General features: G+C 43.5%; 1 protein-coding gene across 2 annotated transcripts; it reads right to left on the reverse strand.

The window, feature by feature from the left end:
* Positions 1–12,446: 12,446 nt before the first annotated feature.
* Il20 (interleukin 20) lies at positions 12,447–15,490 on the reverse strand. 2 transcript variants are annotated; one of them, XM_021174783.2, is made up of 5 exons: positions 15,332–15,490; positions 14,988–15,053; positions 14,729–14,881; positions 13,500–13,574; positions 12,447–12,524 (listed from the first exon to the last, which is right to left on the reverse strand). In XM_021174783.2, the coding sequence occupies exons 1-5, from the start codon at positions 15,488–15,490 to the stop codon at positions 12,447–12,449; spliced, it is 531 nt and encodes a 176-aa protein (XP_021030442.1). The 2 variants fall into 2 exon arrangements, with proteins under 2 accessions (XP_021030442.1, XP_021030448.1); XM_021174789.2 differs by lacking the exon at positions 14,988–15,053.
* Positions 15,491–19,877: the final 4,387 nt, after the last annotated feature.

Consider the following 19,877-nt stretch of genomic DNA (forward strand, 5'->3'; position numbering starts at 1 on the left):
CGTTCTTTGGTCACCTTCAATGGCGGCATTGGCCTTTGCCTGTGCTTGGCAGGAGTCTTGCCACAAAGCTTTCCATTCTAGATACATTCCCATGTTAGGAGCTGCAGCTTTCACTACAGTCATCCAATCCCCGGGAGTCATTGCCAGAGTAGCAAGCCTTTCGACTTGCGCTATAGTAAAATTGGCGTTGACTCCATAGTTACGGACTGACTCCGCAAGTTCTTTAATCTGTATATACTCCACCGGAGCTGGAGCGTAAACACGGCATCGGCACCTTCAAAGACCGGAAACGCTTGCTGCACTTTTCTCTGTTCCTCTTTTGGAATGAGTGAGTCTGAATGATATCTCTGCACATAGGGCAGAGGTGTACTAGGAATCAGAGGTTGAGGGCCCGGAGACTGCACAGCGAGCTGACATTTGTCTCTAGCTGCTTTTGTCTTATTCTGTGACTGATTATCTCGTCTTTCATCTGGCTGGTATCTTTCTCCCTCATAGTGAGCCGCTTCTTCCTCTAAGTCTGTTTCCTCAGAGGAGCTAAGTTCCTTATCCGATTCTGAGCTACTAACAGCTAGTGCCTTGAACTCGTCTAATGGCGGATAGAGGCTTCTTCCCTTATGTGCCTCCCCAGCTCGATCTCTCTTCGTCTCTCCCTTTCCATCCCTTTTTCTAAGTTCTCCCAGGGCATTCTGTCCCTTATTTCTCTTTTCCTCGGGCTCAAGGCCCGTGGAAAGGCCTTTATTCTTCGGTGCACTTTGTTTCCTCTCAGCTCTTACTCTCTCTCCCCGCTCTGTCTCTGATAGACTGTCTTGAACCTCCTCCAGGATCCTCTGCCCTGCCTCAACCATTTGCTGACAATCCTCGTCTGTTAAGCACGATCTTACCAGTTTCCACAACGGCATGGTCCCTGCTTTAAGTTTGCCGTTCTGCTGTTCCCTAACTAGATCTCCTTTCAGTTTCTCCAAGAGGCGATAGTTAATGACCCTGAGCACGCATACCACGGTGCTACACAATCTATCTCTTTAACAAAGCCCTCTATAGTCTTAGTGGCGATTTTTAGGCCACACTGCCTCAAGACCGACCGTAAGGCGGTCACCACAGAGTGGGAAGTTCCCATACTGCTTGCTGCCCTGTTATCTAACCATGCCTGACCGCGACTGAGAACCAGTCAGCAGTTCCAGCGGTGGAAGCAGTATGTGATCAAAAGAAAAAGAACGAGCCCTGTGAAAACATACAAAAAGGCCTCTAACACTGGAGAAATTTCAAGACCGAACATACCTTACAGAGCCTTACATGTCCTGCAGTTCTGAACTGGCCCCGCGAACGGGGGATCTCCCTTGCGCTGGTATGAGGTTCCCGGGTTCTCAGCGCCACTTGTCCTGAGCTATCGTTCTCGCTGGCAAGAACACACTCGGACAACCGGATTCTTCTGTGGCAAGCTTTATTGCTTCTTAAGGAGGGAAGACCCCGAACACGGAAAATGGTGCTGCTTATATAGCCCTCAGTGTGGCATGTCAGCACCTGATTTGTTGCTCACCATCACCTCATTACTACTCCCTGAGATGGGCAGTGACTTGGCATGAATTCACTCTCGCACCTGCGCACAAGGCTTGTTTACTAGTTGGGCACAGCAGAAGCCAGCACCATCTTGTAATGGCGATCGCTCACGGCACGGCTCTCCACAGTCTCTGACAGGTTTGAGAGCCAGTACCTGTAGAGAGGGTGGGCAGGAGTCTGTGCCCTACTTCAATAAGCCAGCAGTTATACAACGCTTTGCAAAATATAGTATGCTAGTCACCGAAGCCCTGTGAAATGGATCAGATAGATTATCTCGGTCTTTTTGTATTCAGAAGCCAAAGAAAGGTTTAGTAACCATCCTAAACTCATACAGCTAAAACAGGTATTACCTGGAATTGATCCTGGGCCTCTAGCCCCAATGCTAGCCATACAGAGACAGTACAGTGTATGGAAAACACATAGACCTTGAGGTCACACTCTGTCTGAATCCCTGGCTCTGCAAGTTACTAGTTGTGGTAAGTCAGAGAGGGGTGACACTGTGGGGAGTAAAGACTATCCCCACGGCCTGCCTCCTCTAGCTAGGCCCCACCTCCTAAACCTTCCACGAGCTGTCCAGACAGTGCCAACAGCTGGGTGTAACATTTAACATGAGTCTATGAGGGCATTTTACATTGATGCTCTGATAGACACCTTTATCCAGCTTGTGGAATTGTTGCTTCTTCCCCACAGTCTCTCGCCTTTCCTTCAGGGACCTCTGTTCCATGGTACTGGTCTGGCTCACCCGGGACATGTGCTTCATCCACAGCTGTGGTTGATGGGAGCTCAGAGTCACCCAGGATAACCTTAATCTTCAAAGATGGAGTCTTTTATATAATTATTTTCTGTTTTCTATTCCTTTCTAGGTATTTTCTTTGACCTATGTCCTTGCCTGTTAATTTCCTCTCTGTTTATACCTGATCTTCAGTTCATTTTCATCCACTGGATTCTAAAGTTTTGAATTGCTTTGGTTCTAGACTTTCAAATCTGTTCATTTTTAGACTACCACATGAAACTATCTTATGTTTTATTTCCTTATACATACTTATGCCAGTTTGTTTAAAGATTATATGTCTAACAACTACACTCAATATCTTCTCTCCCTCTTCTTTCTGGCACACTGCTTTATCTACTAGTACGCTGATTATTCCTATTTGAGATACAGCCTTCATATTTGGAAAGTCTCAAAGATTCACAGGGCAGACTAGTCCATAGCCTGAGACTGCCTAGATCCTGTTGTCTATTCCTGCTCTGGTTTGGCTATGTAGATGTTGTCATTACTCTTGGGACAGAGATCGACGTCTTCTTCTTCTTCTTCTTCTTCTTCTTCTTCTTCTTCTTCTTCTTCTTCTTCTTCTTCTTCTTCTTCTTCTTCTTCTTCTTCGTCTCCTTCTCCTCCTCCTCCTCCTCCTCCTCCTCCTCCTCCTCCTCCTCCTCCTCCTCCTTCTTCTTCTTCTTCTTCTTCTTCTTCTTCTTCTTCTTCTTCTTCTTCTTCTTCTTTTGTTTTTCGAGACAGGGCTTCTCTGTGTAGCCCTGGCTGTCCTGGAATTCACTTTGTAGACCAGGCTGGCCTGGAACTCAAAAATCCACCTGCCTCTGCCTCCCAAGTGCTGGGATTAAAGGTGTGTGCCACCACCCAGTTGCTGGGCTCTTCTTTAGTCGACTCTAAGAATATATATTTGTTGTATTAGTCCTGTCGATTTTTTAAAAGTCCTACATAGCTTCTCAGCCTCCTAAAATTGTATTAACTCTTATGAATTTAAAGGACATCCCTATGGAAAAGCCATCCCCAATGCTAGGCTCAGTTCTATGGATTTATGTCTCCTAACTCAGTCCTGGCGCTATGCCTGTCTTGTTACCATCCCAATACCTTCAGGTTGTGGCCTTGAATTGAGCTGTTTCTAGCAGTTTTCCTGAGCTCTAAATGGTATGTAATTGACTGCACATATTTAAAGCATACAACATGATGAGCTTTGACACAGGTAGGCCCGATAGAACCTTCACCACTATCACGATCACATACACACACACACAGACACACACACACACACACACACACACACCTTACCTGTAGCTCAGCTATTTATTTGTGGTGAGCATGCAGGTTGTTTGTGATAATTACTGATTTAAAAAACGAAGCTAGAATAAGCAATCAGGTGCAAGTTCCTGCACAGACATGCACTTTGTTTTCTCTTGGATAAATACCTTGAAGGTGAGTGGATGGTCATGTGAAAGAGGTTTGCTTGACTTTTGCTTTTTTTTTTTTTTTTCCTTTTTTTTTTTTTTTTGGAATGCCCATAATATACATCAAGCTGGTAAATTGACACATGATGTTTAAGTTTGTTGAAAGCAGACTGCAGGAGCAAGGAGGGCCCTTTTGTCCCAGACTCTAGCATATTTATTTCTAGTGAGCTCCAAAAGAAAAAAAAAATCCTTAACTTGGGCAAGGTAGCCCCTTAACCCTGTTACATAGAGAGAGCAGCAAAGCAGCCCCAGGGAGAAAACATTGTGTTCTTGAGAATAACTGAAAGGTGAGCCACTTCCAGCAGAGATTACAGTGGTTTATTTCACTATATAAAAATGCCCACAAGGGGAACTGAAAGCTCCTGCTCAGAGAGGCCAGAGAGGAACCCCTATCTAGGACTCTGTAATGGGGAAAGCTGAGATTCTCCTGCTCCTGCTGGGTGTTTGGAAGTCACTCCAGTTTCTCCACTGAATGCTTCAAGCCACGGTTTGATGTTTTGATGCTTATTGCTTCCCTTTATGGGCTATTTGTTCATGATACCTTTACTTGTGCCTGCTACGTACTTAATACCCTTAAGATATATTCAGAACTGAAAGTACAGCCATTACCACCTGTGCAGAACACCACCAAACTGCTTTTTGAAGCATTTGTCTCCTTCACAGTGTTAATCCCGAGATTGGCCAGAAAAACCAACTCCACATTGGCAGCCATATTTAAAACTCACTTTATTAAATAGTAAATACTGACCAAGAAATGGACTTTGGCCAGTCCCATACACTGGAATTTCTCAGCTAAAATGACCTCAAGCCAGGTGTTACATGGGGCTTATAAAGATAAGCCTATAAGCCACCATACTTTCCCATGAGGCTTTGTTTCTTTCTTTTAAGAACTATAACTCCCAGAATTCCAGGAAGTAACCTGGTTTCTGACCAGGTGGGGCCTACTAGTTAATTTTGGGCATTACAACATATCCCTTATTGCAGTATAAGGTATTGCAGTGCACATGTCCCTCAGCGCTCAGGATAGACAATGTTTCTTTTTTCTTTCTTTCTTTCATTCTTCATCCCTCCCTCTCTTTTTTTCTTTCTCCCTTTCTTTCTTCCTTCCTTCCTTTCTTTCCTTCTTTCCTTCTTTCCTTCTTTCTTTCTTTCTTTTTTCTTTCTTTCTTTCTTTCTTTTTTCTTTCTTTCTTTCTTCCTTTCTTTGCCCCTCCCTCACCCATTCCCTTCCTTCCTCCCTTCCTTCCTCCCTTCCTTCCTCCCTTCCTTCCTTCCTTCCTTTCTTTCTTCCTTTCTTTTATTGAAACTGGGTCTCATGCTGTGTAACTCATGCTAGGCTGAACTGGCTACCCTCTTACCTCACCCTCCAAAAACTGGCACTGCAGACCTATGCTGCCATACCCAGTAAGACAATCGTGAATTCTGTTTTAATAGGAGTACTGTGTGGTTTAAATTTGCATTTACGTAAGTGGAGACAATGGTGAGTGAGCTCCTCTTGTGTGCTCCCTTCTGGCATGTATTTATCTGTTCTGGGTTTCGTTCAAACCTTTTGCCTAATTTTTATTGCACTGTGTTCTTATCACTGAATTTTGACTACTCTGTATTTCTAGGACATAAGTTCTTTCAGGTAGAGGGCTTTCAAATAGAGTCACCAGACAGTGAATGTTTCTCTTCATTTCAAGATGGCCTTCATTTCTTAGGGTGAGCAGCCCTAAGAAAGCTTTCATGAGGTATGGGTTATGGACATGTTTGTCCAGGACTTGTGCTTTGATGTCATATCCAAGCACATCTGAGTAACTGGAAGTCCACAAAGGTTTTCAAAACCTTTCCTCTAAGAAAGTTCACAGTTTCAGGTTGCACACTTAGAGCTATGGTCCATTGTTATTGACATTTTATAGAATAAAGCATGAATCAAAAGTTTATTCCTGCATGAATGGCCAATTGTCCCCTTCCCATCCCCCATATCAGGATAGGGGTCATTTCTGTTCTTCTGTACCCTCCTCAGTTCTTGGAATAGACAATCAATATTTATTTATTTATTTATTTATTTATTTATTTATTTTTCTTCCTTCTTCCTTCCTTCATTCTTTTCTTTCTAACTAGGATCTCATATTGTAGCTCAGGCTACGTTAAGTTGGCTAACCTCTGGCCTCAGACACTGGAATTAAAGGCCTATGCCACCAATATTGTAGCACCATTTCTATGCCTCGTGTATGTTGAAAATGAATTGTCTATGCATGTCCAGGAGTTCTAGTCTGTCCCATGTGTCTGTCTGTCCAGCCATCACACAAGCTTCACACTGTCTGAATCATCAGCATTTGGCATACATTTGAGGTCAGATAGTATTAATCCTATCATTTTATCCTTTTTCAAGTTCCAGTATTTCATACGATTCAGATCTGCTCTTTGTTTTTTTCCATAGTGAGTTTTTCCTTTATTCTTTTCTATCCAAAGGAGGCCTCTAGAATTCTTACTTCAATCGCATGGAACTATATAGGGGACAACTTGGGAAATGTTGATACCTTAATAACACTGAGTCTTTTGTTCATGAATATGGTGTAGTTCTCCGTCACTGGATGCTTCCATTGTTGTTCCATGATTGTTTACACACTTCAGGACAATTTTTAGTGCCCAAAAGAGGGGTCAGCAGTGGAGAGATTTGCTGGGAAAGTTTGAGGACTGAGGTTCAGATCCTCAGAACCCACACAATGCCTGGTGGGCATGGCTTCCCACCTGTAACCAGCCTGGGAAGATGGACACAGGGGGTTCCCAGAGCAAGCTGGCTACTGAGACAAGTCACCATACCAGCAACATCCAGGACTGACAGACAGACCCTGCCTCGAAGACTGAGGTGGAAGAGCCACTGAGGAAGATTCCCAACACCAGCCTGGGGTCTCTACATACATGCCCCCACACATATACATGTGAGTCCCTCACGTGCAAACATACACACTCACATGCACACATATCAACCACACATAGATAAAAAGGGGGGGGGGGTCCTTCAAAAGGTTTTTTAAAGATCTATTTATTTTTATTTTATGTGCACATGTGTTTGCCTGTATGAGTTTATGTGTACCACATGTGTGCAGGAGCCCTTGAAGGCCAGAAGAAGGCATCAGATCCCTTGGAGCTGGGATTATAGGTGTGAGCCACCATGTGAGTGCTGGGCACAGATCTCAGGCCCTATGTGTGTGTGTGTGTGTGTGTGTGTGTGTGTGTGTGTGTGTGTGTAAATTTGTACACATGAGTGCAGTGCCCGAAGAGGTCAGAAGAGGTCAGATGCCCTGGTGCTAGAGTTACAGGCAGTTATGAGCCACCCACACAACTCAAATTTTGGGAATTAAATCTGTTTGTTTGGTTTGGTTTGGTTTGGTTTGGTTTGGTTTGGTTTGGTTTGGTTTTTGCTTTTTGTTTTTTGTTTTTTGTTTTTTGTTTTTTGTTTTTTGTTTTTGTTTTTGTTTTTTTGAGATAGGGTTTCTCCGTGTAGCCCTGGCTGTCCTGGAACTCACTCTGTAGACCAGGCTGGCCTCAAACTCAGAAATCTGCCAACCTCAACATCCCAAGTGCTGGGATTAAAGGCGTGTGCCACCACTGCCCAGCCAGAATGTACTCTTAACCACTGAGTCATTGCTCTAGGCCTGCTTTCGTTCAATTATTTCAAGTTTTAGTATTATCACAATTAGTAATTTTTAAAAGAATAATTTATTTATTTATTGCATATGAGTACACTGTAGCTGGCTTCAGACACACCAGAAGAGGGCATCAGATTCCATTACAGATGGTTGTGAGCCACCATGTGGTTGCTGGAAATTGAATTCAGGACCTCTGGAAGAGCAGTCAGAGCTCTCAACCCCTGAGCCATCGCTAGCCCCCTAGTAATTTTTTTGAAGTTCAAGTTCCATTAGTGTGTTGCTGAAATGTGAAGATATAGTTGGGTTTCGTGTGTGGATTTTATATTCTGCCATCTTACTGAGACTTCTTATGCTAGCTGCTTTTGATGGCTTCCATTGGCTATTTCAACCCAGATAAGAAGGTCCTCTACAAATGCAGTGGCTCTTTGTTTCTAAGTAGATGACTTTAATTTATTCTTGAATAGAACTGAGGTTAAGCTTACTGGAAACTCAAAGACCTCAACTGTAGTGGCAACTCTGCCATGACTTACTGTGCAACCTTTGACAACTCACTTTCCCTCTCTGAAACCCAACTGCTATCTGAGTTGATCTGCAAGTTCTCTGTGATGGGTTCTCACGTTGAGTAAGACAAAGAACACGATCTGAGTGGTGTCCAGGCTCTCGTGACTCATGACCTCAGGCCTCTGGGCTCTGCCTCTTCCTCTTCCCGTTAAGTGTTGACTCATAGCTATCAGGAGCGTTAAGGTGTCACCTCTGCTCTCCTGGCCTTCCAGTGAAACAGGGAGTGGTTGTGTTTGCTGTGTTTTTACCTTTTGCTGTGCCGCCTGGAGTGCTGTGAGCAAGACCTTGACTGCAGAGCAAAACGGATTTTACAACAAAGGTCAAGCTACTCAACAAACAAATTAAAAAAAAATCATTGAATTTTTTTAATATCTTAATATTCTATACAAACACTTACTTTTGGATTCAGTGGTTGTTGACAGTGTAGTATTGAAGTATGCCAAGATGGGACACATGGGGAAGATTCAACACATGAGATAAAACCAGGTTCCTACAAGAGTCCAGTGAAGAAGCAAAAGTCTTGTCTGTCTACATGGAGAATACACACAAGTTAGAACAAAGTATGCTGGAAAGACCTGACTCTTTGAAAATAGAGGATCTAGGCTGCCCCAAAATCACAGTGGAAACGGGAGGACAGAACAGATCCTTTCTATTGTTGGAATCACAAATCCTTGCCCTCGCTCCTAGGTTTGAAACACCATGCCTTCTGAAAGAGAGCCTACCTCTCTCCAGAGGGAAAATCAGCCCCATGCTTCCAGACATCCCAGAGCATGGGGCATCAGTTTGGCTTGCCTGACAACATACACTCACTTCAGATGCTAAACTAGACAGATCGATTCCTTTACGCCATGGACAGCAGTGATGGCAGCAGACATGTCTGATGCCCGGAGACATGATAGAATCCAGTTTCTAGAAACAACTCCAGAACCACCCATACTACCATTTTCACTTTAAGAAAGCAGTGTAGAATTAGTTCAAACAAAGAAAAACCTACCCGGTGAAGACAGGGAGAGGTTATGTTTCCAGAGTTTGCCGCCCCCACCCCGCCATCTTAGCAGAAAGACTCCAGAGTGAGCAGAGGTGTGGGAAGATTTATTGTGGGGTGGGGGAAGGATGCTACCAGATGTGCTCTGGTTTAAGGCAGTTGGCCTGTGGAAGATGTAGGAGATCTAACTCTAAGCAGGGCATCCTGTGTGATTGATTAGGAATTATATGTTTGGGGTTTCTTTGTCAGTTACTAATAAATTGGTCACTTGGAGCCAATTGCTTCCAAGGGTCATTGCTCCATGAGCTTGTTGATGGTGAGGATAGCCTATCTAAGTGGCTGTAAATCTGACTTAAAGTTAGCAGTAGACTGGCTTCTCAGGTTGCAGATTGTAGATACCGCGGTGGCTTCCTGGGGTGACTGCTGCAGATTGTGGGTCAGAGTTTTGTTTTTAGGTATGACCTGGCCTCCGTTTGCATATCAATTTCTCATCAGCGATTAAAAGCAGAGAAGAGATGGGTTTCATCTCCAGTATAATGGCTCACGGTAACCAGAGTTGATAGGTCATTCTCAGTTGAGCATATTTCTCCCATGATCTACGACAGAAAAACCCATGTCCGCCCTGTTGGTTGAGGAGGCTTAGAAATATGAGAGATTTACATTCAACACTGATGTTGTAGAGATAGGTTTCCCCAGGAAACCAATGCTTAGTTCCCCAGCGTGGTGGAGAGGCTCGGCACTTTCTGAGTACTGAAGGCCCCCATTTGTTATCTGTCTAAGGCCTGGACTTTCCTTCCATCCACCAAAGTGAGTTGGTTCTCAACCACCTCCTGCAGCCATATTCTTACCTTGTTACCAGTGGCCATGTGACCTTGGCTTTAAGAATCAGGCTGTCTCTATCAAGCTTTGGTTCTGCTGTTGCCTGTGGGCATGTCTGGACACGTCTTGAATGTGGTGATGACGGTGCCTTCCTCACAGGTCTACTCTCAGACATAAGTAACATAAGCTCCCAATACAATGCCTCCCCTGTGATAGGTACTTAGCCAAAACAATCATTTTAGCTACAGAAGACGTCTCCCAGTATTTGGGGGGGATACATTCTAAGCACCCCCTTGGAAAATTGAAGCTACAATCATTATGACCCTTTTTAGAGTTCCTCAGGCTATTTTGGGAGAATGGTTTCCAAATTGCTTTCTCTCCCTAAGAATATTCAACTCCATGGATGTTCAACTCCCTTATATAAAATGGCATAGTATTTATGCACGACCTATACATTCATTTATATAGTCATATATTTAATGTAACATAAAAGCCATGTGCATAACTGGGAGAATATAATGAAGGGAATGAAGATGAAAAAAGTCTATGTCAGTTCAATACAAATGTGATTTTTTTTCAAATTTTTTTTATTCACAACTGCTTGAATCTGCATGAACAGAACCCTCGGGTACAAAAGACATTTTCTTCTATACATACATACATTCATACATGCATACATATAATACATACCTATGCTAGAGTTTAATGTATGAACTGGACACCAAAAAGACTAGCAACAATAACGACACACTATAATAAAAGTCATTTAAAAGTTACAGATCATTTACCTTTAGAATTTCCAACTTAACACCTTCTGACCATACTTGTCCTCAACTGAAACAGCAGAAAGCAGACCCAGGACTAAGGAGAGGTTCCTGATTCCTGTATCCCAGCTGTAGGGAGCCGCTGTGGAATCTCCATCACTACATGTCCTCCAGTAGCCCACCTTCCTGGGGCCTCCCTCAAGCCCTAATTTGGTTTGATTATTTATTGCTGAAGTTCTCATTTGTACCAGGTAAGACCCACACAACTATACAAAGAACCTGGTGAAAATGGGTGGACTCTGCAGAAGTAATGAGAATTCAGTCATGATTCAAACTCAACCAAGAAAAAGAGGAAGATGGAGAAAGAAATGGGAGGGAGAGAGAACGAATATTTTAAAATTGTTTCCTATGGTTGTTGGAATAAGGATAATTTTAATTTTCTTCTTTATATTTATCTCTAGTTTTCCAATTTTTCTCTCTTGGGTAGTTGTTAATTATACATAAACTGAAGAAAAGAATTTAATTCTTAAAAGTCTACCAAAGCAAACTTACGAGGCAACAAAAAGGGGCAATGGTAGAATCCAAGGAGCTAAGCTGGCTTGGGACACTGAGTATTACAAAGCCAGGAGACAGCATTCTGAGTGAGTAGAAAGGAAGATGGGGCCAGGCCAGGTCAGAAACCAGCTCCTGGGAATTCAGGCCTGCTCCATCTGAAGAGCCTGGGAAGAAAACAGTTTGATTAAACAAAAGACACAAAGACAAAGACTTGATCCAGTAGCAAAGTAGACCACAGGACTAGAGAAAATCCAAATGGGTGGGCCTCAGGAGACAGCTCCTCTCCTCCCCTGGGAAGGCTCTGGAGCAACACTGCATCCCCCATGTTCTAAACCTATCACATGTACTCACTGACACTGACTGGTGCCATATTCAGGATGCCAGGTAAGGAACCACGGGTGTGAGGAGACACTGTGCTCAGAGCCTGTGAGTTGAGAGCAGCAAGTCTGAATGAAGCCCTTCAGCCTGTCACTCACTGAGGGCTCAGGACTGTCACTCCAGGACTGGAGCCAGCAGTGAAATAAGACAGGGGCTGGGTGGGAATGGATCATAGAAAAAGAAGTTCAGATTCTCACTCATCTTTCTTCCCAGGAAGCCAGAGGATCCTGCCTGACCCTCAATCCAAGCTTACCCTCAACAGTGCTTCTCCCTGGGAGTGTTTTCACACTTCGGGCTGATATTACACAAAGAAAACTTTATTTGTAGAACTACACATGGGTCAAAGAGCTTATAGCTGAATTCATACACATATGAATGAGTCTGGAATTAGGTTGGAATATTGGGTAACTATAAGGCACCTACAATTTCCTATCTGATGCCTTCTTCCCCTGGCTCACTGTCTCGTTTGGGCTTCAGCAGTAAGTATGTGCTCAGTTAAACACCAACTCCTGTAGCCACTCCTCTGGAATTTAACAGGCTTGTTTATTATATGAAAATACATCACCTGCTCTTGACAGGTTATAAATATAATCTTCTAAGTCTTGTGTTCAAGTAAAAAAATAAATAGAAGTTGAATAGAAAATAAATACACATATCAATGAATAAATATAGCTAGCATTAGAAAGGACATTATAGAAAATTTTACAAAATTGCAGTGTAAGGGAATACAGAGACACATGAAGGCATTCACATATGGGAGCCAATAATATATAAATAATATACACATAGCCAGCACTAAGTTATATCACAAAGGGGTGGTGGTTTGAGGCCATCTTCATGGTGCTGAGGACTGGAACTCTTGAGTAGAAATGCCAGCACCTGGGGCCATGTCTTCATGATGCTGAGGTCTGAGATTCTTGGACAGGAGTGTTCTCAGCAGCCTCTCCACTTTCATCTATAGCATCTCCTCCATCCATCTCAGAAGAATGCCTAGTTCCCCCAAAGCCTTTACCACCGCTGCCTGAAGTTCCAACTGAAGGAAGAGCAGATGCATCCTGTCAGAGATGCAAAAGAGACATTTGCCCAGAAATAATCCTCCTTCCTCTATCCCTGGTCTGCTGGGATACCTGTGTGTGTGTGCGTGTGCATGTCTGTGTCTGTGTGTGTGTCTGTGTGTGTCTTTGTGTGTGTGTCTGTGTTTGTCTGTGTGTCTGTGTATGTCTGTGTGTGTGCGTGTGTGTCTGTGTGTGGGTCTGTGTGTGTGTGTCTGTGTGTGTCTTTGTGTGTGTGTCTGTCTGTGTGTGTGCGCGCGCGTGTGTGTGTCTGTGTGTGTCTGTGTGTCTGTGTGTGTCTGTGTGTGTCTGTGTTGTCTATGTGTGTACCCTACTGTGCATACTTTGATCTAATAAATAGTGACTATATCAAGCACTGGACCAGTTCAGAAGCGAATATCACAATCCTTGTTTATAAGGAATTCTCAGCTGAGGAATGGAGACAGACGAGAACAGTAACTGAAATGAAGTATGATGACCAAATGATGGACGTTTCTACAGTATGGCAAGAGGTAGCCAACTCTGGGAGAAGCATCCACCTCCTTCCTGGAGGTGATGACCTAGGCTGATTCAGGAAGGAGGATGTCAGTGAGCACTCTCTTGGGAGGCATGCAGGAGTATCCTTGTGAGAAACAACATAGGTGGATTCGTATGATGTTGCAAGTGAGTGCTTTTGAACATATGTACGAGTGTGTGTGTATTGGAAAACAACCGTTTCTCGTCTATGCCCCATTGGAAGATCAGGTGTCTCTCTATTGGTTAGAGGAGTCATAGACATTCTTTCTTCGCTGGTGGGGAATCATGTAGAGAATGCATCCTTCTAGGACCTGGGATTGTCCCTAGGGCCATAGTGAACTATTAATCTGGTTTTTACCAACATGAATATCCCTCCCACATATCTATAATCTCAATTCTAAAAACACACCTCCCACAATCCATACAAACATAGTATATACCTCTGTGAAGTGACTCAGAATTTGGTTGTATTTCTCCATTGCTTCTTCCCCACAATGACATGACATGCGAGAATGCTGTAAAAAAGACCCAAAGAATAGTACGTTTTATTTTTACCTTTTAGTGTAAAGGTGATTTGTATGTACCCCTGTGCACCACATTCACATAGTGCCAGGGAAGGCCAGGAGAGGGTGCTGGGTCCCTGGGACTGGAATTAACGAAGGGTTGTGAGACACCTTGTGGGTGCTGGGAATCAAACCTGGGTCCTCTGCAAGGGCAGCAGCCAGTGTTCTTAACTGTTAAGCCGTCTCTCTCCACTTCCACTTTTATTTTAAATTTTGGTTTTTCTGCTCCTGCTATTGGGATAAGCAGAGAGTTCTGTTTCTATAACCCTATAATCCTACAGTCACTTCTATAGGAAAGTCTTTTCCGGCTTTATCATTTGGGATCATTTACCTAACCATCAGGCTAATGAGGCAGCTTTTCGTTTCAAATATGGAGCACACAGAGTCTTTTTTAGAAAGAGACAGTGTTCTCCAGTTCCTGTGCCCCACTGGCTTCCTACTCTAGCTCCTGCCTAGAAGACTCCAGAGCAAATCCAGGCCCTTATGGAAAGAATGCAATTCTATAGTCCTGTTCATAACCTAAGATCTATCCCAATAGCCCACTCACCTACCACTTGAGCACAAGGTCTCTAGTAAGGATGTAGAACTCATTACCTATAAAAAAAAATCTAGGACTGGAGAGATGGCTCGCTGGTTAAGAGCACTGACTGCTCTTCCAGAGGTCCTGAGTTCAATTCTCAGCAACCACATGGTGACTCCCAACCACCTGTAATAGAATCTGATGCCCTCTTCTGGTGCATCTGAAGATAGCAACAATGTACTCATATACTAAAATAAATAAATAAATCTTTTTTTAAAAGATAAAAAGAAAAAAATCTAGTTTCACAGATACGAGCTAATAATCACAAATACCAAACAGCCAGCATTTTGTATTGCTTCAAACTTTTTAGGATGCTTTTTTTTTAATGCAGCATATATTCATTATTTCTAAAAAGTTACTCTTGGGGGGATCGTTGGTTGGTTGGTTGGTTGGTTGGTTGGTTGGTTGGTTGGTTGGTTGGTTTGGCTTCTTGTTTTGTTTAGTAATTTTGGACTCAATTTCTCTACCCATCCATAGGAAAGGAAAATGAGCCTGGTTGCTAAGTCCTTCCAACTATGTTACTCACACAGACTGAGAGGTCCTTCTTGATGATAAGAAAGGAGTTGGCGAGGCTGCTGATCTTTCTCAGGGTGTGGTGGTCAGGGGTCTGGTAGACTTTGAATACCCTGTCCAGATAGAATCTCACTAGATGACGGAGGAAGCAGCATCTATCCAAAGACTGTGAAGAAGACAAGTGTGTCAGTGGGGAGAGCAGGAGACAAGACCAGGCTGATGAGGAAGCTCTGGGTTCACCCGCCCTGAGCTCCCCCGGATCAAATCCAGACCTTTATGTCTTTCAAAGACTCAGTCGTCCTTAAAATTCTGATGTCAATATTTGCATCTTCAGCTTGCTAAACAGGAGAAAGGACAAGAAGAGACAGGTCACTGATTGCCGCCAAGGTCTTAGCAAAACTTTTGATCTCTTTCCCGCTAGGGTCTAGTGAGAGGCATTTTGGAACTACCAAGTACAGGCATCTCTTGGAAATGCACTGTCCAGGACTGGAGTCTCTCCATCCTCTGGGTTTTCATTAGCATACTACTAAGGATACCCTGAGAAGACAGACAGACAGACAGACAGACAGACAGACAGACAGACAGATGAGAAAGATGGATTCCTTCCTTTACATACCACACTATCCCGAATCTCAGAAAATTCCTTTTGTATTGCCTGTAGGTTTGCAGTAATCACACAGCTTCCCAAATGGAGGGTCTTGAGCCCAGTTAAAGGAGTCCAGAGAAGAAAACCCACAGCGGAGAACAGTCCAAAGGCAAGACCAAAGCCTTTCATCTTACACCTAGATCCTGGAGACCAGAAGCAAAAATTCAAAGAGATCAATCAGGGCTGTCGATGTCTCCCGTCTAGCCACCAGGAATATGCCAGCACCAGCTGCCCCCTGGGTGGGAACTGAACAGCCTTCTCCAGCTGCAAACAGTGCTATGTGTTCACACAACTTCCTAAGAAAAGCTGCTTTAGACAGAAACCTCCCAGTCCCTTCCGGGTCTAGGTACTGGGTAGTACCACGGGTCATGGCTCCTTTATTGGGTCTCCTTCCCAGTTCCGCAGTCATTGCCAGCAGAGAAGGCCTGGAGCAGCAGACACTTGCAGTGAACCAACAGAAGATGACATATCAGAAGAAATGTCAAAACATGTTGGAGAGAATTGACGTAGACAACCCCTCCCCACCCCCTTCAGAAAGCCACTGCAACTCCTTCTGCGGTCCCCTTAGACCTACAGGGAAAAAACGGTGTCACAGAAGCTGTGACCATGCCACCAAAAACACCTGCAGGAAAATTGTCTAGATTTTACAGACACCCGCGGGGCAAAAGAGCCTAGCTCTATTTGGCATTGGTCTGAGATCAGAGTGGTTAATGGAGCATAAGAGATTCACTACAGCCCCGATGCCAACAAACAAAATCAATGATTTCATAACAGTCCTTCGGCTGGTGAAATGCAAGAACTGGTGGCGCTCCGCTTCACACGGATCCTTTCAGAGGCTCCTGGGACTCCACAGTGCCCTCTGCAGGGGAGCCTCAGTAAGACACAACTACGGCGGACCCAATAATAACAGACTTTCTCCCTGGCCTTGTATCTTAGGAGCTGAGAGAATGAACCCCACCAAAAAAGCAGAAGCACATTTGAGACAGTTCGTGTGTTCTTTGCAATGAGGGTGTTCAGTTAATAGGGAATGATTATTGAGTTTTAAGATAAAGTTAGAATAGCATAGGATAAGCAAAACGAGGCTCTCGCCTCGACTGCAAAATGACTGCACATTGTGGAATGTCTTTGGAGACACCATTCTCTGTCAACTCATTGCAAGAGCCTGCTGTTCCAGGCCTCACTGGCTGGCAGTAACCATGGCCCTAGGGTGGGGGCAGAATATTTTAATGCAACATCAAACAAGAACTTTTCCATGGCAAACAATATTAAAATCTTAAATAGGAACAGAATATGGCGGTGTCAGGCTGAGCCATTGAAACAGAAGAAGAACCATATGCCCCTGTGCATGTATTTTCATATTTTAATATGTTTTCTTGAAACTATATGATAAAAATATTATTTGTGGGTGTTCTTCCCTTTTAAAAAAAAGTCAGATAAAATGTTGGAAGTCTGAGTGAAATATTTCAACTTTCAGTGCTCCTAGGGAGACACTTAGTCAGTAGCGTGCTTGCTGCACAGACATGAGGACCTGAGTTTAGCACACACCCCCAACCTGTGTGAAAGGCTGGAGCACACCTGTAGTCCCGGGGCTGGTAGGGCACAGGCAGGGCCATCCCTGGGCTTGCCTCCCCTGCCTTACCCAATCACTATGCTCCACTTCTCAGTGAGAGCTCCTTTCTCAAAAACAAGAGGAATGATTTCTGAGGAAGGACAACCCCCACATGCCTCCACATGCACATACACACATACACACACATACAGACACACATACAGTCATTTAGCACTATAATAAGCTTATCTAATGTTTCAATATGTTTGACATCTTTTAGTGGGTTTGGAAGGAAGAAAACACACACACACACACACACAAACAAAATCTCTGCTCTGCCAGTTCCCACCACCTCAGTCAGTTGACTGAGTTTGCCCAGGACTGAAGGTGTTGACTCATTTAAAGATATTTTCTCAGTGGGAAGTCACAAATAAACCAAAGTGAGTTGGACAACTTATATCTCTCTGAGTTTTATTTTCTTAGCCCCAAAATGGTGGTTATCATACTCCAAAACTCATATTTAAATAAAATATGGTATATATACTTAGCACACAGGGAGCAAGTGATTCATTTTAGGTTGATATTGGCACTTCCTGACATACAGTGAGTATATGTTAAATCTATTGTGAAAAAGGAATCATGGAAGAAGCTGTATCTGCATAGAATCTTAGTCCCGTGGCAAAGCTGAAATGTTGCAGGCCCAGAGGCTATTTATCATATCCTGGGCTAGTCCTAACCTCCCAGAAGAGCAATTGTCTGCCCACCTCTGTACCTGAACTAACACTTTGTGACTGATATATAGAAACCTTTTGGACTCTATTAGCTTAGCAGACCACTAGCTTGCACCAACCCAAAAGCTAAGAATGTCATCAGATAGCATCTTAGGCCTACAGAAAGCCTCCCCCATCTTCCTGTACTTGCCTCTCTGGTGTACCCACCAATGCATTTTAACCTTGGCTTGATTTATAACTTTCTTTTTTTCCAATAAAAATGATAAAAACCTTATGAAATGACTTCCACATTGCAACCTGGGATTTAGGGTAACCTAAACCTGTGTTACCCGACCACAGTCCAGGGTAAACTATCTCTTATTCCTTTAAAGATGAGAGATGTCATTTTTGCACCAAAAGATTATGGTGCCTTGGTGTGGGGCTCTGAGAATGGAACACTTTTCCCAGAGGAATCACCCCACTGGAAGCCAGACACCTGCATGGATCCATCGAGATAAGTTCTAAAATATCTCCCTTCTGGTCTCTTTCTTTGACATTGCTTCTTTCTTTCCTGTCTTGATTTCCCATCTGATACTTTCCCCTGAGCAGTATTCTATCCTTTAATGCTCATAATTACATTAAAGTGCCTTCAGTGTGCGAATCACTCCTAAGATTTCTTTCAGCCTTAAAGCCGAAAGTCTCAGATCCTTACAGGTCTCCCTCATGGTGTTAAGATAGCCAATAAAGCTACATCTGTAGCCCCTCCCCGAAATTCTGGGGATTTATGCTGAGATCCATCTTCCAGCGCTGCGGGTGAGCTTTCCTGTATGTCATTCCACTCATCAATCCTGCTAAATGTGACTTCTGTGTTCCTTTGCGTCTGTTTTCTTAACCAAGAACCCTCTAGCTGTTTGAGTACCGATGAAACTTTCTAGACACTTCCATACTCTGCCCCTGGGTCATATGTAATAGCACATGACCTTTTCTGGGGAACATCACTGTAAAACCTGATCTCTCTCTCTCTCTCTCTCTCTCTCTCTCTCTCTCTCTCTCTCTATCTCTATCTCTCTCTCTATCTGTGTGTGTGTGTGTGTGTGTGTGTCCAGGCCTGACAGATACAAAGATATTCTAAAAAGACATGTAATGAGAATGTTGCTCTCTTGGAAAAAAAATACTGAAATATTATGGGAATGTGTTTTCATTTTAATCTCAGCTGTGGGATAAGGGGCTGCTTCAGATCGTCCACAGCAGGTGACTGTGATTTGCCTCCTGCTCTAGTCAGGGCATGAATTTGCCAGCAGCAGATAGTTTCTGCAATTGTGTGATGTTTGGAATTCTGGGGACTTCTGAGAGGTTATATAAATGCTAGGGCCCCAGAGGTGAGGCAGTTGTTAGTGGTTATTGGTTGGTTGCTGTGGTTTGTAGTTTGTTAAGTAGTCATGCTCAAAGAAGAAATAAGAAGAAATAAGATATCTGGACTGTGAAGATCAAACTTGCCCCAAGAAACTTGAGGACCCTAATCAGCAGGTAGAAATCTAATAATAATGTCACCTGCCCCCTTTCCTGTCTATTTTTTAAGCCTACTTCCTTTGTTCCATAAAACTATAAAACTTGGCTGAAGAGATGGCTCAGCAGTTATGAGCATTGACTGCTCTTCCAGAGGTCCTGAATTCAATTCCCAGCAACCACATAGTGGCTCACAACCATCTGTAATGGGATCTGATGCCCTCTTCTGGTGTGTCTGAAGACAGCTACAGTGTACTCATATACATAAATTAAATAAATAACTCCTTTTTAAAAAACTATAAAACTTTATGAAACTGCTTCCATGTGGAACATGGAAGTTGGGGTAGGTAACCATGATTACTCAAAATGGCTCCAGAATAAATTCCTTCTCCTTATTTCTTTAAAAATCAGAGCTGTAATATCTTCTGCAGCAACGTGGTCATAAACTCAACAACTAGACTAGCATTTGTTGAACATTTACTGTACTAAGTGCTGTGTTCCCATTACCTACTGGATACAAAAATAATGGTGACACTTCCTATTTCTCCAAGAGACTTTGTCCTGGAAAGGGTTTTTTTTTTGGGGGGGGCACATGACTGACCCTCTATATAGCTGGGAAAATGATTGTGTTGACTGGGTTATCCCCAGGGTCATCTGAAAGGTCTCTTACCTGAGTTCCCGAGGAGCTGCTTCTTCTGGTCTCCTAGGAGTCTGTCTCTAGCTGAAAGGCTCCCAGTTACTTATATGTACG

The sequence above is a fragment of the Mus caroli genome, unplaced genomic scaffold (genome assembly GCF_978045245.1).
Source record: "Mus caroli unplaced genomic scaffold, Mus_caroli_1 scaffold_1, whole genome shotgun sequence".
NCBI classification, from domain to species: domain Eukaryota; kingdom Metazoa; phylum Chordata; class Mammalia; order Rodentia; family Muridae; genus Mus; species Mus caroli.

What these genes read in the sequence shown, in the direction of transcription:
- Il20 (XM_021174783.2), bottom strand. Translation starts at nt 15,490, where the DNA reads ATGAAAGGCTTTGGTCTTGCCTTTGGACTGTTCTCCGCTGTGGGTTTT. An exon ending in AGAAGGACCTCTCAGTCTGT is followed by an intron (nt 13,575 to 14,728) that starts GTGAGTAACATA and finishes TCTTTTTTACAG; the next exon opens with CATTCTCGCATGTCATGTCA. An exon ending in TTCTGAGTCACTTCACAGAG is followed by an intron (nt 12,525 to 13,499) that starts GTATATACTATG and finishes CTCTTCCTTCAG; the next exon opens with TTGGAACTTCAGGCAGCGGT.